The sequence below is a fragment of the Urocampus carinirostris genome, chromosome 2 (assembly GCF_059441175.1).
Source record: "Urocampus carinirostris isolate Australia breed hairy pipefish chromosome 2, RoL_Ucar_1.0, whole genome shotgun sequence".
Lineage (NCBI taxonomy): Eukaryota > Metazoa > Chordata > Actinopteri > Syngnathiformes > Syngnathidae > Urocampus > Urocampus carinirostris.
The window spans coordinates 49,972,299-49,997,977 of NC_142350.1; the positions used below are offsets into that span (position 1 = coordinate 49,972,299).

Here is a 25,679-nt window from a genome sequence, read left to right on the forward strand (position 1 = left end):
AGTAAGAAATTGAGAAGGTAAGAAATTAGATAAGTCTGTGCGTAAGTAAGGAAAAAAAAGTCACTAAAAACGTGTGGGTACCTAAGTAAGTAAGATATTAAATAAGTATGTGAGTACCAAAGTAAGTAAGTAAGAAATTAAATAAGTATGTCAGTACCTAAGTACGTAAGTGAGGAAGAAATCAGATAAGTATGTGAGTGCCTAAGCGGGTGAGTAAGAAATGAAATAAGTATGTGAGTACCTGAGTAAGTGAGTAAGTAAGAAATTAAATAAGTATGTGAGTACCTAAGTAAGTGAGTGACTGAGTAAGAAATGAAATAAGTATGTGAATACCTAAGTAATTTACTGAGTAAGAAATGAAATAAGTATGTCAATACCTGAGGAAGTGAGTAACTGAGTAAGAAAAAAAAGAGTATGTGAATACCTAAGTAAGTGAATAAGTGAGTGAGAAATGAAACAAGTATGTGAGTACCTAAGTAAGTAACTGAGTAAGCAATGAAATAAGTTTGTGAGTACCTAGGCAAGTGAGTAACTGAGTAAGAAATGAAATAAGTATGTGAGTACTTAAGTGAGTAAGAAATGAAATAAGTATGTGAGTACCTAAGTAAGTAACTGAGTAAGCAATGAAATAAGTTTGTGAGTACCTAGGCAAGTGAGTAACTGAGTAAGAAATGAAATAAGTATGTGAGTACTTAAGTGAGTAAGAAATGAAATAAGTATGTGAGTACCTAAGTGAGTAACCAAGTAAGAAATGAAATAAGTATGTGACTACCAAAGCAAGTGAGTAAGAAATGAAATAAGTATGTGAATACCTAAGTAAGTAAATAAGTAATAAATTAAATAAGTATGTGAATACCTAAGAAAGTGAGTAAGTGAGTGAGAAATTAAATAAGTGTGTGAGTACCTAAGTAAGTGATTAAGAAATTATGTCAGTAAATATCAATTGAATCAAGTCAGCAAGTACGTAAGTAAGAAAGTAAGAAATGAATTGAGTAAGCAATTAAATAAGCAAGTGTACAGTCAGTAAGAACTTAAATAACACATCAATCTAATAAGTACTTGAGTAAGTAAAAATAACTTGAAAAAATAAAATAATAATTTAGGTATGTAAGTGAGTGAGTGAATGAGTAAGTAAAAAATAAGAAATTAGGTATTTAAGTGAGCTATTAAGAATCTATCCAGACTATCATATAAATCCCGATTTGTGTGCGTGTTCGTATGTGGTTTATAGGCTTCAAAACAGCGAAATCCATTTTTGTAAAAGATTACACAGTAGTACTTAAGGCTTCTGGGGGTGTCTTTAGCTAGGTTTCGTGCCAAAAAAAAGATAAACATTTATACAAGTGACTTTAAAACTGGATGCAGTCATACTGCTCTTTGGCACTTCCTAGTGGCTCCATGGCACTTTTTCAATGAACCACAGTCCCAACAACCTTGCATAAGTAGAATGCCCGGCAATGCCAAACCCGGCCACGCCTGGCCATTATGCTTGCATGATTTCGTTTTCAGTTTTGCCTCACAGTAATTGTTGCTAGTTATCTATCTAATATCCATTAATTTCATTCAGATTGTAAAATAAATACCAGAGAGAAGGCCAATTGTCTGAGCAATTAGTTACAACCTACTCAATATCTTATGAGCATTTGGAAAAACAACTTTTACAGTCAAAAACTGCACTAGTATATGGACTCTTAAACTTGGTGTCGAGAATATGAAATAATATCCGTTGTGGCACTGCGCTTGAATACATTGTTGGAAGTGTGAGGAATCATGAAGAGAAAAATAAACCAGGAGAGTTCACAATGAAAAGACGATGGCGAGAGACTTGGGGGATGTGGTTGGAACCCGCACGCCGGGTATTCTCATCAATTTGCCCACCCCGGAAGAACCTGTCGCTGCAATTTCTCATCGGGGGGACAAAAAAAGGGCTTACGTGGTCTGTCCTGAAAACCCCCGAGACAGACGGACGGATTGGACGGACACACGGTCAGACAGACGGACGGACGGACGGACAGACAGACAGACAGGCCTCTGCAGTTGTGTCCTGTCTACGCTGTGGTCCATGTTGACCTGTCTGTGTGTCTGTCTGCGGCGTTGTGGGACGGCACAGCGTGAGGTGAGGCTCGCTAACTCACTGCCTCGCCTGTGTCTTGTTTACCTTTCAACTGGAATGTGATGGAATGGGGTTAGGTTTGTGGGAGCAAATGTAACGTGAAATACGCCTACACAATCCATTGATATTTGAGAAGAGTGCTGGATGCTAATGCTAGCAGCTGCAAAGGTAACCTTACCTGCTAAGGCAAGAAGTAGAAGATGAGAGAGAGAGAGAGAGAGAGAGAGAGAGAGGGCAAGAGAGAAAAAAAAGAAAGAGAGAGAGAAAGAGAGAGAGAGAGAAAGGTAGAGAAAGAGAGAGAGAAAGAGAAAAATGAAAGAAATTAAGGAAGAAAGATAGACAGAGAGAGACAAAAGAGAGTAAAATAAAAATAGAGAGAGAAAGAAAGATAAATAATAAAGAGCGGCGGGAGGAGAGGTAGAGAGAAACGGAGAGAGAAGAAAAAGAGAAGGAGCGCTGGAGAGAGAGAGAGAGAGAGAGTTATACTGAGAGAAAGCGAGAGAGAGAAAGAAAAGAGAGAGAGAGAGGAAGAAATACACCCTTTAAATGTCTTTACGAGTGGCGCCTGGCTTTGGTGACATCAAGCGGACATATTTAAAACTGCGGCTCGTTTTTCTCTTGCGGTTCTCTCAGTGTTGTCTTGTAGGCTGGATTCAAACCACGGTTAAAATTGATCACTATATTTTCCGCACTATAAGGCGCGCCGGATTGTAAGGCGCAACCCCCCATAAAATAGTCTCTTGTCATATTTTTCATACATAAGGCGCACCGTACTATAAGGCACATGGAACTGATACTGCAGTAAGACTTACCGAGTATATAAGTGTATGACTGTTGGGCTCTTTATACACTTACGGCATATAATAAAACAATACAATGTTTTGTGTAATAATTAATCTGTCGATGAGCATCGCTGATTTAAAGGACAAAACATTGTTGCAACGGGAATCGAATGCGGGACCCAGTAGTGAGGACATTGACGCTTAATAACCAGCCCTCTATTGGTACAGAGGACATACAAAAAGGCATAAGAACTTATCTCATTACCAAACTATTTTTCTTCATGGTGCCAGTTACACTGATTTGCATTAGTGTATTTTGTTCTGCGTTCTGATAGGTTAAACTCTATTTAGCTCAGTGGCCACATGGTAGAAAACAAACTCTCACGGGGGCAGTAGGGAAAAAAAGAGATAAAAAGAGAGAAGGAGAGAGATTAAAGGAGAGAAAGAGAGAAATACAGTATAGAGAAAGAACGATATAGACAAAGAAATATAAAGAAAAGGAGGGAAAAGAGAGAGAGAGGGGGAAAAGAGATAGAGAGAAACAAAGAGAAAGAGAAAATGATAAAGAGAAAGATAGTTGGAAAGAGAAAAAAATACATCGACAGAGAGGGACAGAAAGAAAGAGAAAGAGAGAGAAGTAGAGGGTAATAGAGAGAGCGAGAGAGAGCTGGACAGAGAGAAAGATAAGAAAGAGAGACAAAGAGGGAGGGAAAGAGAGAAACCAGAAAGCGAAAAAGACAGAGTGGGAAGGAGAGAGTAAATTAAAAAACAAAAAGAGACAGTGAGAGACAGAGAGAAAGATAAAGAAAGTCAGAAAGAAAAAAGGACGAGAAAGAAAGAGAGAAAGAGCTCCAGTGACTTTGGAAGTCGCGCTTGGCTTTGGCAACATCGTTTTTCTCTTGCGCTTCTCTCGGGGTTGTCTCGCTGGCCAGATTCAATCTGCTGCTGGGACTGATGCGGCCTGCGGGCCATACGTTCTACACCCCTTGGTTAAACAGTCTCTCCACTTCTTCAACCTGTGCCTCGATAACATTGTGGTTTAATGTAGATACGTGACTAAAAGATCTCGTATCGTATTTCATTTTGTTTTCTGTCTTTCGCAACGTATTTGAAGCACAACTGAAGAAATGGGAAGACTGTTCAACCTATCAGAATGCACTACGCAATGTGTCTGGCGAAGTGAGTATAAATACTGTGATAATGGCATACGCTCAAATACCTTTTCGTATGTTATCTGTACCGCTGTTGATCGAGTGGACCGGTAAAGGCGTTCTCACTGCCATAATCCAGGTTTGTAACCCATTACTAACAATGTTTTGCCATTCTAATAAGCGATGATTGTCGATTGATTAATCATGTCTCAAACGCAAGAATGTATCGTAAAACCTTGTGTAGTAACGCACACTTATAAATCCTGTATGCGTTTCCAATCGTATTTACTTGGGATTTTCAGCTGCGCCTTATCGTCTGGAAAATACGGTAAAAGAAATCAAAAATCAATATCTTCTTCAGGTTTACTTAATTTGCACTCTATTTAATTACTTAAGATAACTAGATAGGAAGATACATGATTTCTAATCACAGGGAAAATCTAAACCTCCACCCAAATTTGATTGTGCAGGCGTACCTGATATAGTGGCTGTTCATTATGTGAGTTTGTGTAATACTCGCTGGACTCTCCTGCAATATCCTGAAGCTTCTGTCTGTCTGTCTGTCTGTCTGTCTGGGTGTCCGTGTGTCTGGTGTTACTCACGGGAGGGGCGGCGCGCTAGAAAAGGGGGGTGTCCACCCGGCCCCCTGGTAATTATAGAAGGGGGTCATGGCCCCGCGCTGAGACCCCGAGGCCGTCTGTCTACGTGCCTGATGGGAAGTGAAGGGGTCCTCACTCTCGCTGTCCGAGTCCTCGTACTCTTCCGAATCGCTGGCGAGACGGTGCCCAAGAAAGAGAGAAAGGGAGAAGTGGGATGTTTAGAAGCGTCGAAATAAATGGATTAATCGATAATTAATCGATAGTCTACATCATGGCAGTTAATTTCTTCATAATTGAGTAATTGCTCTTTTTTTTGTACTCCAGATGGAAACATATGAGGATTACGGGCCTCAAACGTAATGGATTATTTGACTATTAATCAATTGTCTAATGAATCGACATAACTGTTTAAAGTCGAATAAATGTTTTATGTAAGCATCAAAGTTAATCAATTGCCAAATTAATCGCAATTCATAGTAGTAGTAGTAGTTCAATAAATGTTTACGCATCTTTTGGATTACAAATAGCGACGGTAGAGGTTAAGAGGCGTCAAAATCAATTGATTCAAAATGATTCAAATGACAAATTAATCACAGTTATTTTTTTGTACAAATCTATTGGATTACAAATGGAGGCGTGACAGGATCACAGATGTCATAAATTAATCGATTTTCATATTAATTGCAGTTAGTTTTTATGGTTGGATATTTTTTTTACATACCTTTAAATTAACGAGAAGAGTAAGAATTACGAGCATCATACATATTTGGACAGTTAATCGATTGTTAATTAATTGCAGTTAATTATTTTACAGTTGAATCATTTTTAATGTATCTTTTGAATCACAAATGGAGATGTTTGAAGATTAGAGCAACAAAATTAATCCATTAATCAAATTAAAAATTCTACGCCAAATGTTAAATGTTTGAATATTGGAAATTTGTGAGGATTAGTAGCGTCTAAAAAAACAATTAGTAGACAATTAATGGATTGTGAATTTAATCGTAGTTAATTTTTTTATAGATGAATACATTTGTACTCCAAATCCTGTAAGAATTACTTATCCAGTCCTATTGTCCTCCATTATTTTTGTGTTTGATGAGAATTAAACATTTTTTTTGATATTTTTAGTGTATTTTATCTTTTAAGCTGTTTTTTAGAATAAAGATTGTACCCAGCACTCGTGATTTAATTGTTTAACGTAGCAGAATTACAATTCACATCTCGTTTTCTACAACGTTGATTTAAACTGAATTTTTCAGGATATAAATGAAAAATAAAACATTAGTTTATATGAATATTCAACAGAATAATGATCAGATTTATCAAAAAAAACTATCTCTCTAGGAAACTGATACTTGGTGTTTTTAAGTAATTTGATCATTTTAATTTCACTTTGTGATTTAACTTATTTTACATTTTTAGAATGCTGAACTGATTATAAAATAAAGAAAGTAAATTGTAGTTCGCAGATATCATTTGCCTAAATATACCGACCAAACCTCCTTCATCGGGATTCTCGAATATTATCATGCTTCTCTCTCCAACTTCCTCGTCTTGCAGCGCCCTCTGTGGGAATTTACGTTCCATGACATAACACAACATATAATTGGTTTATTTCCTCTCACAATTGCTCCTGGCTGGTCAATGATCCAAAGAAAGCGTCACTCGGGAGAACCTAGATTGCTCCTGAACTACATATAGAAAGGAGGCTTGTGCCCCTTATTCTTACCCCTTCCCCTATGCATTGTGGAGGAATGGGACGTTCTTAGTATATATTTTTTGTTCCCCTACCTTGGAAAGCTCCTCCAAGCGCCAGGTAGAGAGCAAAGAATGGCAGTGAAGGCAAGAGCTGAGAGGAACGAGTAAAGGGAGAGGTAGAGCAGTCCCTCCATCCCGTCATAGCACAGGCCTTTAAGAGAGTCTATGTAGTCCTAGGAAGACAAGATGAGTTCTTAACACCAAAGTCTATCGACTTAAATCATCAACCCGCCATTGCTCCTTACCTTGTTGAGGCCTCGACAGTTCAGCAGCGCCACTAGCTGGTGGAAGTTTCCCTCTGTGCTGTTAAGAATCTGTTGGACATCCCTGAGTGATTTCTGCAAGTATAAGAGAAAAACATTGGAACGGACGCTCAAACGGAGACTATCTCAAGGACATTGTGAGCTCACCTCGGCTTTGGGGAACTGTGTGAGGGCGTTCCGTTCCACGCTGGAAAGATGTGTGTGGATGTTAGATAGCGCCCTCTGTGACTGGGTGAGGAGCTGAAGAATCACAGTCAAGAATTGAACACAGTTATTAAATGTACTGTATTCTAATAAGATTACATCAGGTTTTCAAAATATTAGGTCCTTCCTGGGATCTATAAATCAAATTTAATTGATTATCAAATCAATGGAAATAACTGTTTAGGTAGACATCTATTTAGCACAATTATTTAAATTATAATCGTCCAACTGGACTGACTTTAGTTGCCAGACAGTAGGACTGGGTTAGAAAACTCAAAATACAAATAATTATTATTACCAAAATATCAATATAGTGATTTTTATTTTATTTTTAGAATTCAATAATCAATATACATTTAAAAAAACTATGAATCGATTATATTAGCAAACATATTTCAAAAGATCTTTCGAGAACATTTATTTCACAAGCCCATTTTTGGTATTATTTTAACATATGCGAAATACTTGAAGACCTTGAGACAATTCTAAATCGTTCTAATTTATATATTGAATCATTAATTTATAATCATCAAAGAAGATTTATATTTGTGATTTTGTATATCCCAGGAATGAATTGAAATAAAAAGTGGAAACTGAATTCTGAGCATAAAAAGTAATTTTAAATAAACAAATAAATATGGTTAAAAATAATATTTTTGTGTACGTGATGAAAAATACATTGCTTTTTGCACATTCAAATAATTGTCATTGACTTCCCTATCTCAGCATTATGCCTGCTCCATGTAGCCAAAGGCATGCACATTTAAAATTTTTCAATGCCGGTAATGATTATATTCGTCCAAATTCGATCAATCTGTAAAATTTTTGTCCGTCATAGAAATATTCATTCATTCATTCATTATCTGCAGCGCTTATCCTCAGTAGGGTCGCGGGGGTGCTGGAGCCCATCCCAGCTATCTTCGGGCAGTGGGCAGGGGACACCCTCAACTGGTTGCCAGCCAGTCACAGGGCACACAGAGATAGACAACTCACTTGCTCATTCACACCTAGTGACAATTTGGACCGGCCAATTAACCTAACATGCATGTTTTTGGAATGTGGGAGGAAACAGGAGTGCCCGGAGGAGAACATGCAAACTTCACAGGGGGAGGCTGCCGTGCCGCCCCATATTCTAACCTATATCGACCAAATACGAAATAAGAGTTATTGGTCCGATCAATTCTATAAAATTCACTCAGAAGACACTTCTTTATAGAAAGATTTTTAGTATTCATGTTCTAAAATAGAAATTGTTTGGCTTTTTCCCCTCTCTAGCTGCTCCTAAGTTACATGAGGCACTGAAAAGCTTGGTCACTGCTTTAGCTGTTTTTGGACATGATGCTAAACTTAAGCGAGTAGATAAAGTTTTGCTTATAACATGTTTTTTCTTTTTTCTTGTTACATTCCTGCATGCATTTTTGCGTTAATTAAGATTGAATACTCATTGATCTTAGATTGACAGTTGCCTGACAAAGTCTGTAAACGACACAATGAATTACATTTCTGTACTAGACACACACAAAGTGTAGTGTACTAATGTTACAGTCTAGTAACCCTTTGGCAAATCATGGCTGCCATAAATGGATTGGTTGTCGGTGGGAAAAACAGTTATCGTGAATCCCTTGCTGTTTGTATTGAATACGGGGGAGTTGCCGTCTTCGTACCTGCTGGAAGGGACTGTTCATGCGTAGGCTGCAGGTCAGGTAATAATCCAGCACATCTGAGTGGCAGAAAGAGGGAGAAAACACAAAAGGAGGTCGTGAGGCATTATCAATCCTGATGATGTGGGCACAGTTGCATAAAAATGATCTGATACATTCATAGTCTAACAAACACTCAAAATGAGGAGTGAAAATTGATGAATTTTGAACTTGTATGGCGAACAAGAGAAAGTCCTCAAGATGTACAAAATTCAGCCTGTTCTAAAGGTCATACCCTGAGTTGTTTTGATTAAAATCTCAGAAAAAAAAAGCCAAAAATGTATTTCCAGAGTTAGTTTAGCGGGGAATATGATAATAATTCAATGTATTTTATACATTAGTTACAGGACTGGCCAACCCGGTCCTCAAGAGCCGCATGTCCTGCATGTTTTTTGAATTTCTCTGCTCAATTACAGGTGAGTCCAATCATCTGGGTCATCAAGCTCCCACATAGCTTCTTAGCAAGCTTAAAATTTGCCTCACCTAAATTGGGGAAGAGAAACTGTGGTGTCGTGTAATACACTCCCCTTCCTGCGGTGTCACTGTATACTTATGCGCAGCCTTGTACTTGGGCTAGAGAACTACCGAAGAAGAAGGTGGAGTAAACACTCTATGACTGTACCGTCCGTGCCTGTCTCTGAATCCGACTGCAACCCGACTACATACACAACATATTGGCGACGAGGATGGCTTGGATCGGAATTTCACAACCCCCTGCTTTGCTTGAAACCCCGGGTGAGCCTACGATGTTGTACTCCACGTGGATTCAGATGTTCGAAAATTACCTGCTAGCATTGACTGCTAACGAAATGCCGGACAAACGAAAGCGCGCACTACTGCTGCACTGTTTAGGCACAGAAGGGCAGAGAATTTTTCTTTCCCTTCCTGACACTGGCACTTCTTACAAATCCGCCTGTGATGCGCTAGAAATTTTCTTTGTACCGAAGATTAATGTCGTTGCTCAGCGTACCAAGTTCCGTCAGCGTGCTCAGAGACCGGGCGAGACCACTGCTCAGTTCATTGCCGCATTGAGGGAATTAATTGCTAACTGTGACTTTGGCAAGTTTGCTGATGATATGATCAGGGATCAATTCATTGAGAAGATGTCCTCTTCGAGAATCAGAGAGCGCTTGCTGCTGGAAACGGACTTAAAGCTTGACAAAGCGATCGCTATTGCTACACAAGTCGAATCTGCTATTTCAGAAGCTAATGCTATTACTCATGTGCACGTGTCCGACACTCCTGTGAAGTTTGTGCAACAAAGAGATAAAAGGAATCAGAGCAGTACACATACACAGCGCTCGAGAGATAAAAGGAATCAACACAAAACCTGCTACCGTTGTGGATCCAACTCTCATCTAGCAAATGACCCCAAATGCCCTGCTAAAAATGCAAAATGCAACCAATGTGGAAAAATTGGACATTTTAGTAAAGTGTGCCGCAGCGCAATTCTTACTCGATCAGTAAGAGAAGTTACTGTCCCAGAACTTACTGTGTGTCATGTAGCCCCTACAGCTGCAGTCCCAAAGCGCCTTACGTGTACAGTTGCTCTCCATGCGAATGATGAACAGTCAATTACTACTGACCTGCTTGTGGACACTGGTTCAGCAGTTTCAATTCTGCCAGAGAGAATTTACAGACAGTCATTCATGCACTTGCCTCTCTCAAAGCCTACTGTGCGTCTGGTGACCTACATGAAGAAGCTAATTCCAGTGTTGGGCTGTCTTCAACTTACTGCTACATACTGCAACCAGAGTGCACATACTGACTTCTACATAGTTCCTGACGGTACCCCACTACTGGGAATGGACCTGTTCACTGCACTTCGCCTCCACATACAAGATGGGCAGATTGCAACACCTGCCGCATCGGAGATGAGTTACACTGTCAACACTACAAATGCTCTAGGCGTTGCTACAGGTTTTATACACAAAGTTAAAGTGCGTGCAGACGTCCCTCCAGTCCAGCAAAAGCTACGCAGACTCCCATATGCCGTGCGTGACAAGGTGTCGGAGGAGCTGGAAAAACTGGAAAATGATGGCATCATCGAGAGAGTCGACGCGTCTGCCTGGGTGTCGCCTCTGGTGGTCGTGAGCAAGAAAACAGGTGGCCTTCGTGTGTGTGTGGACTTACGTGAACCAAACAAGGCTGTGGTGATCGACAGTCATCCGCTGCCACACATTGAGGAAGTGTTCACTGAGCTCCGTGGCGCTACAATGTTTTCCACGATTGACCTACAAAATGCATACCACCAAGTGCAGCTACATCCAAGCAGCAGAGATCTTACAGCGTTTATAACACAAGATGGACTGTTTCGTTTCACACGAGTGCCTTTCGGCCTGGCATCAGCACCCAGTGCCTTTCAACGCATGATGTCTCAGATCCTGGCTGGTCAAAAGGGTGTACAGTGCTATTTGGACGACATCATTGTTAGTGGGGAGACGCCTGAAGTACATGACGCCAGATTGAACGATGTCCTCAAACGTTTACAGGAGAGTGGGCTGAAGCTCAATGCTGCAAAATGCCACTTCAGGAAAACAGAGTTGTCCTTCCTTGGGCATCTCATCTCTGCCTCTGGTATACATCCAGATCCTGGCCATGTACGGGCTGTGGTTGAAGCTCCACCTCCACACGACGCTCAATCTCTGCGATCTTTCCTAGGCCTGACTGCGTGGTACTCAAAGTTCATCCCCAACTACGCCATGCTTGTGGAACCCCTCCGTGCTCTACTCAGACAGTCTGCTACATTTCACTGGTCTGAAGAGGTGCAAGCAAACTTTTCCAAAGTGAAGGAGATCATCGCTACTAGCTCTGCACTCGCCTTGTTCGACCCTTCCCTGCCAACTGTCGTGACAACAGATGCATCAGACTATGGCATCGGTGCTGCGTTGACACAAATGAAAGGTGACATAGAGCAGACCATTGCATTTGCTTCCAGGACGCTGACTGCATGCGAGCGAAATTACTCAACAGTCGAAAAAGAGGCTTTGGCATGCGTCTGGGCGACTGAAAAGTGGCGTACTTACCTCTGGGGCCATCACTTCACTTTACGGACTGATCATAGCCCTTTGACCACTCTACTCACATCCAAAGGCCTTGGACGTGCAGGTATGAGGGTAGCTCGCTGGTCTGCCCGACTGCTGTGTTTTAACTACACAATCGAATACAAACCGGGACATGAGAATGTTACTGCAGATTGCTTGTCACGTTTGCCTCTACCCATCACAGACGACCACGAGGAGATGGAGTTGGAGATGGTGGCTGCTGTGTCTCCTGATTTTGCTGCAGTCACTGCTGATGAGCTCTCCAGTGCATGTGAGGAATGTCCAGTGCTACAGAAGGTGCGACAGTACATGCAGAAGGGATGGCCTCGTACTGCAAAAGGCCTTGACCCCCTCATCGTGCCATACTTCCGTGTGCAAAATGAGCTTGCCTTGCAGAACAGTGTCATTGTGCGTGGCACTCATCGTGTTGTGATACCACAACAGCTACAGGGAAAAATGATCCAACTTGCTCATGCTACACACCAAGGGATAGTTCGCACAAAACAAAGACTGAGAGACTTGTACTGGTGGCCTGGAATGGATTCTCACGTTGAGCTCGCCATCAAATCATGCACCACCTGCTTGCAGCATGACAAAACCGCAACCACGCGTACTGCACCATTACAGCCTGTGCCTACCCCAACTGCTGCCTGGGAAAAAGTTGCTGTGGACATTGTTGGTCCTATTCACTCTGCGCCTGCTGATTGCCGCTTCGCCATCACCCTCATTGACTATTACAGCCGATGGCCTGAGATTGCCTTCTGCTCAAATGTTACTTCTGCCTCTGTTATGACTTTTCTTTCCATTGTGTTTAGCAGAGAAGGTAATCCACAGGAAATTGTTACTGACAATGGCCCTCAGTTCGTGTCGACCGAGTTTGAAGCATTCCTTAGTGACAGGAACATCACGCACCGTCGCAGCTCTGTGTACTACCCCCAAGCCAACGGTGAAATTGAGCGTTTCAACAGAGTCTTCAAGGACTGTCTACAAACAGCCAACATCGAAGGTAAACCACTGAAAGCCTTCTTCACTGAGTTTTTACAGACTTACAGAGCCACACCACATGCTGTGACTTCAGTATCCCCCGCTGAACTGTTGCATGGTAGACCACTGAATACAAAGCTTCACATCACAGGTCTTCACTCCATGCGTCCCACTGCTGACAAAGGCAACATGCTACAAAACATACAAAACAAACAACGGAAGTCCAAACGATACACCGACAAACGTCGCGGTGCAAAATCACCCAGCTTCCAGATTGGCTCTTCGGTTCGCATCCGCAAACCTGGAATCATTGCGAAAGGACACTCAAGGTCCACCAAGCCACTGACAGTGGTAGCTCAAAAGGGTCCAGCCACTTATCTGCTGTCTGATGGAAAGGTGTGGAATGCTTTCCACCTTGCCCATTCTTCCACCTGTGCTGCTGTTTCAGCGCCACAGCCTCCTGATAATGATGCTTGCCTCCTGCCAAGCGACCAAGTTGCTGAGCCACCCGAAACTGAAACTGTGCCCTCAACACATCCCTCTCCTAGTGCACCGAGAATACGACATGCTCCTGCATGGCTTCAAGATTATGTGACTTAAAAAAAAAAAAAAAAAAAAAAAAAAAAGACATGATGAATGTTCATTGTTAAAAAAAAATTGTCATGTTTGTTTATGATGTGATCTTCATACAGTCTGCTTAAGTTTACAAGGTTTACACACTTTTGCTTACCGATATTGACAGTATAGTTCCTTACGTTATTGCTTACCTCTGATAAATATTTACCTCTAATCTGGTAATGAATATTGAAATGTATGTTTTCTACAAGCTCATACTTACCGAAGAGTTATTGCGTATTTTAGATTAATGCTACTGTTGTGTCCTATGCTAACAAAAAGGGAATATGTGGTGTCGTGTAATACACTCCCCTTCCTGCGGTGTCACTGTATACTTATGCGCAGCCTTGTACTTGGGCTAGAGAACTACCGAAGAAGAAGGTGGAGTAAACACTCTATGACTGTACCGTCCGTGCCTGTCTCTGAATCCGACTGCAACCCGACTACATACACAACAGAAACCTCCAAAACATGCAGGACATGCGGCTCTTGGGGACCGGGTTGGCCACTCCTGCATTAGTACAATCGATCTTATCCTTCTTGCAATGAAGAATGCTTAGGATTTGATTATTATTATTGAGTGCTCGCGATGAAGAATGCTTATAATACCAGGGTGGTTCTATTTTTTTAATAAGTGAACACTTGGGAAGAATGATTTTTTTTAAAGTCAAGGTTGGTTTATTTTGATTTATACTGGGCACTTCCACACTGTTTGTATCATTGTCATTGTTTGTCAATCATGTTGGTGTCCTTTTATTTCTACACCCTTCAGGATTGATTTGCCTTTTTTTAACCTAGGAGATTTTAACAAAAATAGAGGTGACAGTGGGTGACCTTTAGAACAGTCTCTGCATCTTGACGGTTTTCTAAGCTCTTGTCCCGTTCTCCTTCCAAGCTCAAAATTCATTGTCTTCTCATTTTGAGTGTCTGTTAAACAACAAAAAGCACAATTTTTTTAAACAGCATGGATCACCTGAGCTGGTTGCCGTGTTGAGATTTGTGGAGTTGAGCACAAACATGTTGGGATCAGTGCAGAAGTCGCTGAGGGCCTGACGTAGAAAAACAGAAAGAGGGTCAAATGAGTCATTCGGGAGGAGGGAGCACCAGAAAGATGTTAGCTGACATGCTGACCGAGTGACATACTTCCCTCCTGACATATTTGACAGAACACTAATGGAAGCAATACGACTCAATATCGTCAATATTTTGGAACGCTAACAGAAACACTGACCTAAATTTACTGATAAAGTTGTAATGTTTTGTCACCGTCAGGCAAAAATGTTCAACCATGGTCAGTTTGATTTTTTTCATAAATCAAAACTTTTGGTCCGCCCCAACATCAAGTCAAGTCAAGTCACATTTATTTATATCACAATAATGTCTCAAAGGACTGCACAGGATTATAATGACACAATTACCTGACATCGGCTATTATATTTACCAATTTGTAACCGATTTAAAGGTTTAAAATAGCTCCTGGACGCATCTATTTGCTCTTACCATCAATTAAACAAATATAATGATACATTGACAGATTTTTAAAGTGAATTCCTTTTTTCTTTTTTAAAAAGCCTATTTAAACGAGCAAAAAACTCTGAAATGGCAAATACCATAGCAGATTTTAAGCACTGTATTACTTATTTTACTTAAAATAAATATTAATGCCAAGTCAGATCATTTTGTCCATTTTAAGAATTCTATTTCATTTTTAAAAAGTACATTGTATTATTTTTCTCCATTTTCATCCATTTGTCCTCAGTAGGGTTGCGGGGGCTGCTGGAGCCCATTACAGCTATTTGGTCAGTGAGCAGGGAACAAAAAAATGACCAAATATTTGAAACAGCAAACACAAGTTACCATTATAATTCTTATTTTACTAAAATAAATCTAAAAAATGTGGAAGTTAAAAATAATTTTAAAAAATTAAACTTGTAGAATAAACCCTCTGTCATTTGAGATTTTTTTGCTCATTTCAAGTATTATTATAAAAAGTACAATTTCAGAAAAGGATACCTTAAAAGAGCTCAATTGTTTTCCAGGAGAGATTGTTTCAGTATTATTTTATTATGTTACTGAAAGAAATCCTAAAAAAAAAAAAAAAAAAAAAAAAAAAAAAAAAAAAACCTTTTACAACCCTGAAAAAAAATCTTAAAATTGTAAAATAAATCATCTGCCAAGTGAGATAATTTTGCTGATGTTAAGGTTTTTTTTTCATTCAATCTGAAATTTAAAATTTAATAATTTTTCTTATTTAAAAAAAGTTCAATTTGATAAAACTCTTTAAAAAAGCTAAATTATTTGCCAGTGGAGAAATATTTTTTGGTATGTTAATATTGTAATCATGTCTATAGATACAGAGGTTTTCTTATATTTTATTGAGATATATGATTATATTCACTTACTTTCCAGGATACATTCTTAAACATCTGCAAGGAATTATTTCCACCACTGCCCATTATGGACAAGTCATCTATATCCGGTTTATCTCACAGAAGAAGCAGCACGATGTACATAGAATCGGAGCACAAAATACGTCATGATATGCTTTAATATTGAATGTAAATTTGACCAATAAAGGGTGGAAATGCTGTATGAATAGACCAGAAGAGGGAGCGATCGTCCCACAAACAAGGCCACGGCTGGCGGTTTAAAGTGGTCACAGAGGACAGACTCAACCGGGCCTGCCCACAGCAATCCCTTTGTTTCCTTATCACTAGCCAGGGACAGAGCGTCTCTGTGCACTCTTTGGGACATCTCCCACATCTCCGCATGACACAAAGCAGACAGCCTAGCTGAAAAACTGCCAATATCAGGCCCCTTTACGCATTTTTTGGCAATAAATGCTCCCTCTGTGAGTCGTCGCCGACAAATGTCAAGAAAGGTTACGACTTCCTCCCGCTTACGAGTTTCCTCCTTTCGTTTTTCAGATCTGAGTGAAATCCTGTAAAAGGCCCGAGGAGGGAGCAAGGAAGAGGTTCCTCCTCCTCATCTTCCTCCATCTTTTGGAGTCGTCCTCCCTCCCTGCCTCCCCTTCATCTTCCATCTTTGCGTCCGCGGGCCAAACACCCACGCATCCGCCGGCTCCTTCTTCGCTCGCAGACGCTCTTCGTGCACACGCGCATTGAATTTTTAATCTCTGCCCCAATTTCGATGCCTTTTTCGGGGCTCTGCCATCACTGCGGCACTCATTACGAGGTTCTCTGTTCGGCATTATGGGCACCGATGCGCTTGAACTGCCAGAGTCAAATGAAAAAAAATCTCCAATCGGTCATGGAAATCGGTCATGGAAAGTGAAGTACTGATACTTTGAGTACATTTACCTTTTTAGTTATGTTTATTTTCACCTGATATCTATTAATTGATAACTTTATGAGCTGTATAACAGAACAAAATATGGCCGAAAAACACAAAGGTAAAGTCTTAAATTTTCAGGCCAAGTTTGAAAATAGCAGCGTAACAACGAGTTCATTCCCAATACCTAAATTTTTTATTGTTTCCCTATAACGGACAGTATGTAACAATCTCTACTGTAGAGTGTTGTAGCTTAAAATGGAACAGGAGTATGTGCATTTGAAGAAGTCACACTATGGAAGCCCAAAGGATACCATAAAGGACTGTGTGAGCTGGATACACCGAAGCAGCTGAAAAGCGGCAATAGCTGGAATTGGTCAGAGCTTGTGTAAGTGAATTAATTTTGCGGCTAGCGGGATAAAGCTACTAAAAAGGCCAGTAAAAGATTGCAGGAGTAAAACGGAATATGTCAAGCGTCAGTACCCTGAATCGTGGAACTCCGCTGTGTAAGGCGAGTGACACTGAAGAATAAAGTAGGAGCCGCTAACAATAACAATAACGGCTAACGGCGAGCCACAGTCTGCAGTAAAAAGGCTAACATGAGTGGTTAGAGAATGAAACGTAGGAAAAAAAGCACCAGATGCCTGAATCACGGAACTCTGCGGCATTCACTTGCATGACCGGATTTGGAAGGCGCATGACATTGAAGGACAAAGCCAAAGCAGCTAACATTAACAATATCGAATAGCCATAAGCTGTAGGCAGGTGACTGACCTAAGTGGATAGAGAAGAAGACAGTGGGAGAAAGTGCCAGATGCATGAATAACGAAACTCAGCGAACCCTGCTTGCATGACCGGTTGTGGAAGGCAAGTGACACTGAACGACGAAGCGGGACAATCTAACCTAAATAGTACCATTAGCCATAGCCTGTAGCCAAGTGCCTTGAGAAGGAAACACTGGAGAAAAAAACTACAAAACCCTGGAATAACGAAACTCAGAGGCGTTTGCTTACGTGACCATTAATGGAAGGCCAGTGACACTTAAGGATTTACACACAGAAGCTAATAATAAAAAAGCAGTAAGCCATAGCCAGCAGCTAAGTGGCAAACATGAGTGGCTAGAGAAGGAAAGAGCTGCGGGTAACAAAAAGCATCAAAGGCCTTAATCATGGAACTCAGTGACAGTGGCTTGAATGAGCATCTTTGAAAGGCGAGTGACACTGAATGACGAAGCAGAAGCATCTAACAATGATAGTAGCAGCGAGCCATAGCCCACAACAAGAGTTTGACATGAGTGGCTAAAGAAGGAAACAGTAGGATAAAAATCAAAAATCCCTGAATCACAGGACTTGGTGAACATCACATGCAAGGCTCAGCTGTGGAAGGTAGGTGACTGTTATTTGCTAAGACAAGCTACCTTTGCAAAATGGGCTTCCGTAGTAGTAAGATGGCGGCCTTACATGTCAAAGGCCTTCTCGAGTTCTGTAATTCAGTTAAAAAATTATCAGCCTATGAGTCGATTAAAAAAAAAAAAAACCCTTTTATGAGATAGTACATGTGTTTTTGCTTAATATCTGAATCAATGGTGTTTTACTTGAATGAATCAAGTATTTTCACACAACAGGGGATGCCTATTTTACACACCCTTTTCTACTGTGGTCAACTGTGTTCATATTTTGATTGGATCTGTTCTGACGGGCCGACTCACCACCACAGTTGCCGTCTCCAAGCCCAGCGAGCCCCAGCTCAGGAAGAGCGCCAGCCAGGCCAGCACCGTCATCCTACAGGGACGAGCGTCAAAACATGAGCGCAGGACGGCAAGGTAACCACCCGGGACGTAAAAACCTGTGATTTGACGCACAAAATGAGAAGCCACCGCGCTTGCTTGGCCAGTCCCAGCAGGATGAACAAACACACGATGAGGTCGAGCAACAGCAGCATGACGTATGACAACCACCTAAAAGGGAAAATAAACAACGAGGTTTTTTGGGGGATTTTTCTGGTCAAGGTTTAGCAAAAGACATGCAAACACAGCGCTTCTCTTCCCAGGAACAGGAATGCGTGGTTAGGAATTTTTGCGGGAAGGGTTGTTCTTGTGTTGGCTTTGAGGTACCATGGTCCATATTAGTGGGTCCGTGCCGACCCGTAGCTTAAATGAGCTGCAAAACATGCTCTTAACCATAGCACATCATCTATTTTCCTTCATCTCTTGGTTACTTTAATAGGCATCATCCATAAAAATATACATTTTTCTTCTATTTTTAGTGTGGATCTAGAGTCCTTTTATCTGCCAGTAAACAAACCCTTTAATTTTGATTCATTCAATGCCAGCTATGTTCTCAGCCCTCAATAGCGAACTAGCATTACCAATTTTCTAAGTAATTAAAACAAAAACATGCTAACACTGCTTTTATTCACTTATTCTTTACCCCCTGCAAAGAACAGCATTTATGCTTCCTCATATCTTTCAGATTTAATTTCCCCCTATGTTCCGGTCCGGAGCCTTCGCTCTGCAAATGCTAGTCTACTAGTGATCCCAAGAGCCAAGAAGATATCCGCAGGTTCGAGAGCGTTCTCCATTCGGGCCCCGGTGCTGTGGAATGCTCTTCCCCCTGAGATTCGATCTGCAACCTCAGGGGAAATGTTTAAATCTAAGCTTAAAACACACTTCTATTCTATAGCATATGAATAACCTATATTTTATGTTGACAATATCTGTGTATTATTTGCCCTCATGTAGGTTTTAGATCAGGGGATGGGGTCATTATAGTCTGTGGTTTGCAGTAATCTGTGGTCTGTGCAGACCTTTGAGACTCTTTGTGATTAAGGGCTATACAAATAAACATGACTTGACTTTTAAAATTGGAGCATTTTGCAAGGTACAGATCCTTTCACTTTTTACTTAATTCTGTTGGAATAGACATTTGTTAAAAAAAACAAAACAAATGTATGTGGTTTTTCGATGCATTTAAAATCAAAAACAGGTCTAGAGAATCGCCTAATATTTCCTCTGTGTGTTTGTGGGGCTTGTTTATGTCAAGGCGCACTCAAGTCCAGCCTTTGCGCCGATGAATAAACCTGGCAATACGTTGAGAAGCATTTGGTTGGAGCATTCCGAAGCAGTAATGTGCGGTCGAGAGCAAAGTGGCGCCGTTAAAACGAAAGTTTTTAATGGACTTCCGCAAAACCAAATGAAGCACTGACGTTTATATGCGGTTTGGCTGGATTCTTTCAAATAAAAAAGGAGAAAAGCGGGGTTAAAAGGGTCTACGAAGACTTGTTGTGTTAGCATCTACACGGGATTTATGTTTGAAAACGAGCAACCAAATAAAAAAATGGTGCTAGGATAAATGGAACATTCTTCTTAGATCTATAACATTTTTTTTTCAGTGTTTCCCTTCACCAACTAATGAGTTTGAGATTTTTGTTTTACATCCGATCAATGATACATTTAACAGGTTTTCTCTTACAAAAATTCAAACACATTCATTGCCATACAAGCTGAACTGGATCTATATCGTCTAGTCAAAGTCAGCTTGTGTTTCTCTCAGCCCTCGATGTCTAGAAAATAAAAAACACAATGCTAGGAAACACTACTCTAAGACACACGTGTAGACAGTACGACAGATAAATAGAGCACTCATAAGTCATAAAGTCCATAGGATCTATCGAATTACAATGCCAAGAGATATGGCAACGATTGAAAGCATTTACAAGCACTCCACCTACACTTTTCAAACCTTGAAAATACAGCACTAATACTTATTCATTTTCAAAGATTTCCAGCAGCTATACAAACCCACACGGTACTTTAAAATAAACAGTGTTAACACGAGTAAAATCACTGTTTTGTGAAAAATTCCAAACGTTTCTCCCCTATTCTAATGACCTCCCCCTTCCTCACCTGTAGTCCTCATTCATCATTAACGCGTTGGCCGCCCAGCCAGGTGAGATGGGGCCAGGCAAGAGCCCACCCGAGGGCGTCAGAGTGGGGGCCACAGACGGTGGCACCGGGGTCAGAGGGATAATGGAGGCCCCGCTGACGCCACTATCGTTAGCCGGGCCGGCGTCTAAACCAGAGCGGGCCACGGATATGGAGGAGAGGAGGCTGATGACGTTCTCCGATAACCTCCGGCAGTTGCGCGTGGAAACCAGGAAGGGTTTGCTGCCGGTAAACATTTCTTCCATCGTGGTCAGAGGGCCCGAGACGGACAGCTGCAGGCCATTGATTGTGTCCGAAATCTGCAATGGAGATCGAGGAGAAGAGGATGTGAGGAAAGCACGCAATTGTCACCCTGTGAAGTTGCGGTGGGACGAGAGAATGGCTTCTTTTTGTCAATTGAAAGTATGTCTGGCATTCTGTGGTCTCCTGATGACCTTATGGACAATTCCTAATTTTGTGGGAACTTCTCATATTTGGGTGCCAGTGACGAATACGAAATGTCAGTAAAAATGGCTTTACATTTTTTAGTGCTTGGGCAAACATGAGTCACTATTTTTTAGCACATTGGCTTAACATGTCAAAGGTCCCCGGGTGGAAACATATATTGGCCTGGAAAGAGATGGGCGCCACCAGGCTGTACTTGCTCAAGACACACCAACAAATATTGTGCGCCTACGACCCTAGTGGTTGAGGGATTCAAACGCCCACCCACCCAACTTAGACTTTAAGTACTTTTTGTTACACATATTTTGAATTGAAATATGTATTTTGTAAATGGATTTATATGTACAGTGAAGAAAATAAGAAAATAAGTATTTGAACACCCTGCTATTGCCATTTCTCCCAATTAGAAATCATGGAGGGGTCTGAAATTTTCATCGTAGGTGCATGTCCACTGTGTGAGAGATAAACTAAAAAGAAAAATCTAGAAATCACAATGCATCATTTTTTAACGATTCATTTGTGTGATATATCTGCAAATAAGTATTTGAACACCTGAGAAAATGAATGATAATATTTGAATTGTGAGTTCTGGATTTTTCTTTTTAGTTTATCTCTCTCACAGTGGACATGCATCTACAACAAAAAATTCAGACCCCCTTCATGATTTCTAAGTGGGAGAAACAGCAAAGTAGCAGGGTCTTCAAATACTTATTTTCTTCACTGTATATATGCATATTTATATATATTATATACACTACAGTATATTCATTTTTTCCAAGCATCTCCATCTAAAAAAAGAAAAGGTACTTCACTCAACTTTCCAATTATGGAACAAGTCCTCTGTTTATAATGCACAAAAGAATCCCATTTTTTGCTGTTCGGTGCGTGCAGAGGCGATTATAAAACTGAGGTAACGTACAAATCGAGCTCGGACCTAAGCATGTGCGTTGTTTGCATGTTTGTGCAAGTGGAGCAGAGCATCATGCATCTAATAGCGCAACTCAGATCACATCAGCAGCACCTGCGCTCAGTCGTCCTCCACTTCATAAAACATTCAGCGTCCTTCTATTTTTTTCCCCCGTCGTGCAACTGCACTTAAAAGCGGCTTGTTCACATATGTCGAGCTCGCTATTTTGACAGCCGGTTCCGTCGACATAAATGATCGACCTCCCGATTCCGTATGCCGCGTTGACTCCGGCGATGCAACCTGTACATTTTTGTGTTACATCTTAACTATAAAAGTGTACAAGTGCACGTCAAACTGATACAGATACCAATACCACTGATACACAACATCCCTTTGCTGTTTTTCTTTAACGTAGCCTAAAATTTACCAAGTAGCTTCCTCAGATCACCTGGGTAACCCATGGAATGGTTCAGAAAATATATAGGAAGTCATTGTAATTTTCTAGGAAATTAAAATGTTAACTGGCACGATGTTTAGTGGTTGACTGAGGATATCTACTCTCTAATAACTCCAACCTGGTAATAACATAGTAATAACCTAATTCTAATCAGTAGCAAATTCAGAAGAATAAACAAATCTTAGATACCTAGTTCTGATTAAGGTATTAAAACTGATATAGACACTTATTATCTGCATTCAAAAGTCAGGAAACATTTATCCCTCGTTTAATTTAACTTAAAAAATAAGCAAAATTAACGGATGGGGAAGTTAACAATAAAAAATTTGAGTGCAGAAATACTAAATATATTACAGTAGACCCCAGGATACATTTAACCCCACCTTATGACGTTTTCGCTTCACGATGTAGAATAAAATGTTTTTTCAGACCCTCTATAAAGGCATTTTCTCCACTATATGCAGTTAAATAAAAATCATTTTGCATGCCCAAAAAAATGACTTTGCAGTGGTTGTGCATATTGCAAGTTAGGTCCCTAAGATGCAAATCAAATGCTGGTCTGCTATTGATTTACTTTACGACATTATGAAAATGCCAAAATGCTATCGCCAAAACTACCTCCCACAATGCCTTTCCCTGAATTCAGTTCGGAACCTTGTTTGCTTTTTAAAGAGCTTGTGATTCAGTGATGCAATATTAGAGTTTTTGTAACGCTGGAGTGGGAAGCAAAATCATGATATCCATGGAATGAAGCTTGCAATTATCAAGAAACCGGAAGGCACACGAATTGCTGAAGTCAACTTCTATTGAAAATTAAAATAGTCAATTAAAGCATGGAAATCTTTTAAGGAAGTGAAAGTCCTCGCAAGTGTAAGTTTTGAAATCAGTTTTAATTTTAATCCATGGTTTCCTCCCTACTCTTCATCCTCCCACAAGCTCCAGTCTACCAGCTCGAGTCATGTCACACATAAGGTAAATAAAATGTAACTTTCCTTTTCTTACATCTACTTTCAATGTTATTTAATCATACATTACCATAGGTTTCTATGGTAATTTTACTTTGCGAACGGATGAACGTATTATCCAAGGGTCTACTGTTTTTAATCATAATTTGAGTCTCACAAAAATAACATTTTCATTCATTGGTAGCAAATCAAGAGCCCGCCTTTAAACTGGACTGTCATTACTGCTTCTGTTCTCCGGAAGGATGACAATTAATATGACGCACTAACCACTGTTTGACCCAAGGGGAAAATCAATCAAAGAGACATTTGTAAACCATTTTCTCTCCCACTCCAACATAAACAACACACACAAAACACACATTGGCAAGTGTCAAGCTGAGTTGGGGATTCTGCATGACATTTTACTCGCGGAGAGCGCCACTCACCAGCAAATCGATGGAAGCTAGCGTGTAATTGGCTGTGAGAAGAGACGAGGTCAACTGATACATCCCATCGTTAGCCTCGCTGTTGCCATAGAAACCGATGCCTATGGCAACACTGTAAAAGAGCGAAAGGGGGGAGAAGGGGAAGTGGGGAAGGGAGGAAACGTTGAAAAGGCGACGGGAGGTGTGAGCGCATACAAGCAGAGGCGTGAAGCGGAATGTTTCACTGTACATTTTGAGATGGCGGGAATGGCGCCGAAATCATCTTGGAAAATGTGGAGTGTTTATACACACGGTTTTCTTATTTAAATACTCAGATGAACGGCCAGATGTTCATCAAATCCCCCACGACTAGAGAGGACTGGAAGGACCCAATCTCGCATATAATGTGACCCAGATTAGAACTAGGAGGGTGGGGGACTATGTTTGTATGTTAGTTTATTGGAAGCTGCCCAAGGTGGATGTCACTTTAACTTATTGGCTGTGTTTTTTAAGTCACACTCGTGTAAACACTGCAATGCATATGGTTACTTTAATCCATTGCTACTTTGTGCTCAGTGCAGTAGAAAAAGACTTGTTTAAATATTTAACAAATATTATACACAAATTCAAGCCCTGCTGCCCGTGTACAGGATGCTCAGTCATATAGCGCTTTTTTTACTGAATTTCGGGCCGCAAAAGCTTGGCGTTATGGCCTGCCTAAAACGAAATACACGGTTGTGGCCACAATCCATTATCCCCAATCATATATTCCTGCAAGCATGAACCAGCACTTTTTTCGGGAGGTGTGCTGTTCTCGCCTGATTAAAATGAAATGCATGGCTGTGGCCAGGATCCGTTATCCCGGTCGAATATTACTGAGAGCAGGGGTTGGTAGTGCATTTTTTTACCGGCTAGGTCCGTTAAGTCATGCCGTTTTGGCCTGCCTAGAATTGACTGCACTGTTTTGGCAGAGAGCCGTTATCCTCAGTCAACTAATGCTGAGAGCGGGGGCCGAAAGAGCAGATTTGTGTGATATGTGTCTGGTCTTTATTTTCTATTCTTTTTGCGTAAAATGCACAGCAACCGTGCGACCACATTTCATTATCCCATTCTTAGCTGTTGCTGAGAGCGGGAAGTGACAGAGCAAATTTGTGTCATGCAAGGCGACTACTTTTTCTTTTCTTTTCACCTAATGTGAACACCACCCGAGTGGCCGCATTCCATTATCCCTGGTGTTGACTATTGACTAGCAAATTTGTGTCGCATGGGGTGGATTTATTTTCAGTTTTTCCGCCTAAAATGAACAGCAACTGTGCAGCTGCAATCCATTATCCCCAGTCAAGTATTGCTGCAAGCAGGGCTGGCAGAGCGACTATTTTCTCGGTTAGAGACACTGAGGCATGCTATTGTTGCCCGCTTAAAATAAACTTTACTACACTGCCTTGACCGAGATCCATTATTTCAAGTAGACTATTGCTGAGAGCGGAGGCGAATAGAGCAGATTTGTTTCATGCGTGGCATCTCTTTCCTGTTCTGCTAAAATGAATAGCCAGCACCCAACCAACTGCATTCCCTTATCTTGACTATCGCGGAGAGCCAGGGCTGACAGAGTAAATTTTTGTCATGTGCTCTTTTTTTCCGTTCTTTCCACCTATGATGAACAGCAAATGTGTGGTTGCGATACATTTTTCCTGGTAGATTATTGTTGCAAGTGGGACCCGACAGAGCGCATTTAAAAACGGGAGGTTACGCCGCAGGTTTTTGCATATTGCAATGAACGAGGGATAACATCATTGATGTACTTCTTCCAATAAATCTCCTTTTATTTTTAGAGTTAACAGTTTATTGTTCCACAACGCTGCTGTTTTTCATAATCTTGTGCAGGAAATACCAATAAAAAATATTTTTGGAATCCTTATCAGGAAGTGATATCATACAATAAAAGTGGAACACTGATGTGATTAACCGCAACTGTGGGACAGCTGGAAGTATTTACTTTCGGCTGAGTGGTCGCAGCTAAGCTGTGAATCACATTGTCTCCATCATCATCAT

General features: G+C 40.8%; 1 protein-coding gene across 3 annotated transcripts in view; it reads right to left on the reverse strand.

Moving 5' to 3' along the window:
• Positions 1 to 25,679, reverse strand: part of ttyh1 (tweety family member 1) — a 51,636-nt gene that overhangs the window by 10,686 nt on the left and 15,271 nt on the right. For 2 of the 3 annotated variants that reach the window (XM_088326951.1, XM_088326952.1), the window contains exons 4-13: positions 23,649 to 23,760; positions 20,412 to 20,749; positions 18,369 to 18,464; positions 18,216 to 18,288; positions 14,190 to 14,265; positions 8,538 to 8,593; positions 6,817 to 6,909; positions 6,652 to 6,744; positions 6,440 to 6,579; positions 4,756 to 4,816 (exon numbers count right to left, since the gene is read on the reverse strand). In XM_088326951.1, the coding sequence (XP_088183077.1) occupies positions 4,756 to 4,816; positions 6,440 to 6,579; positions 6,652 to 6,744; positions 6,817 to 6,909; positions 8,538 to 8,593; positions 14,190 to 14,265; positions 18,216 to 18,288; positions 18,369 to 18,464; positions 20,412 to 20,749; positions 23,649 to 23,760 (1,138 nt within the window). Of the gene's footprint in view, positions 1 to 4,648; positions 4,817 to 6,439; positions 6,580 to 6,651; positions 6,745 to 6,816; positions 6,910 to 8,537; positions 8,594 to 14,189; positions 14,266 to 18,215; positions 18,289 to 18,368; positions 18,465 to 20,411; positions 20,750 to 23,648; positions 23,761 to 25,679 lie in introns of all 3 variants that reach the window. The other variant, XM_088326950.1, reaches the window with a different exon arrangement.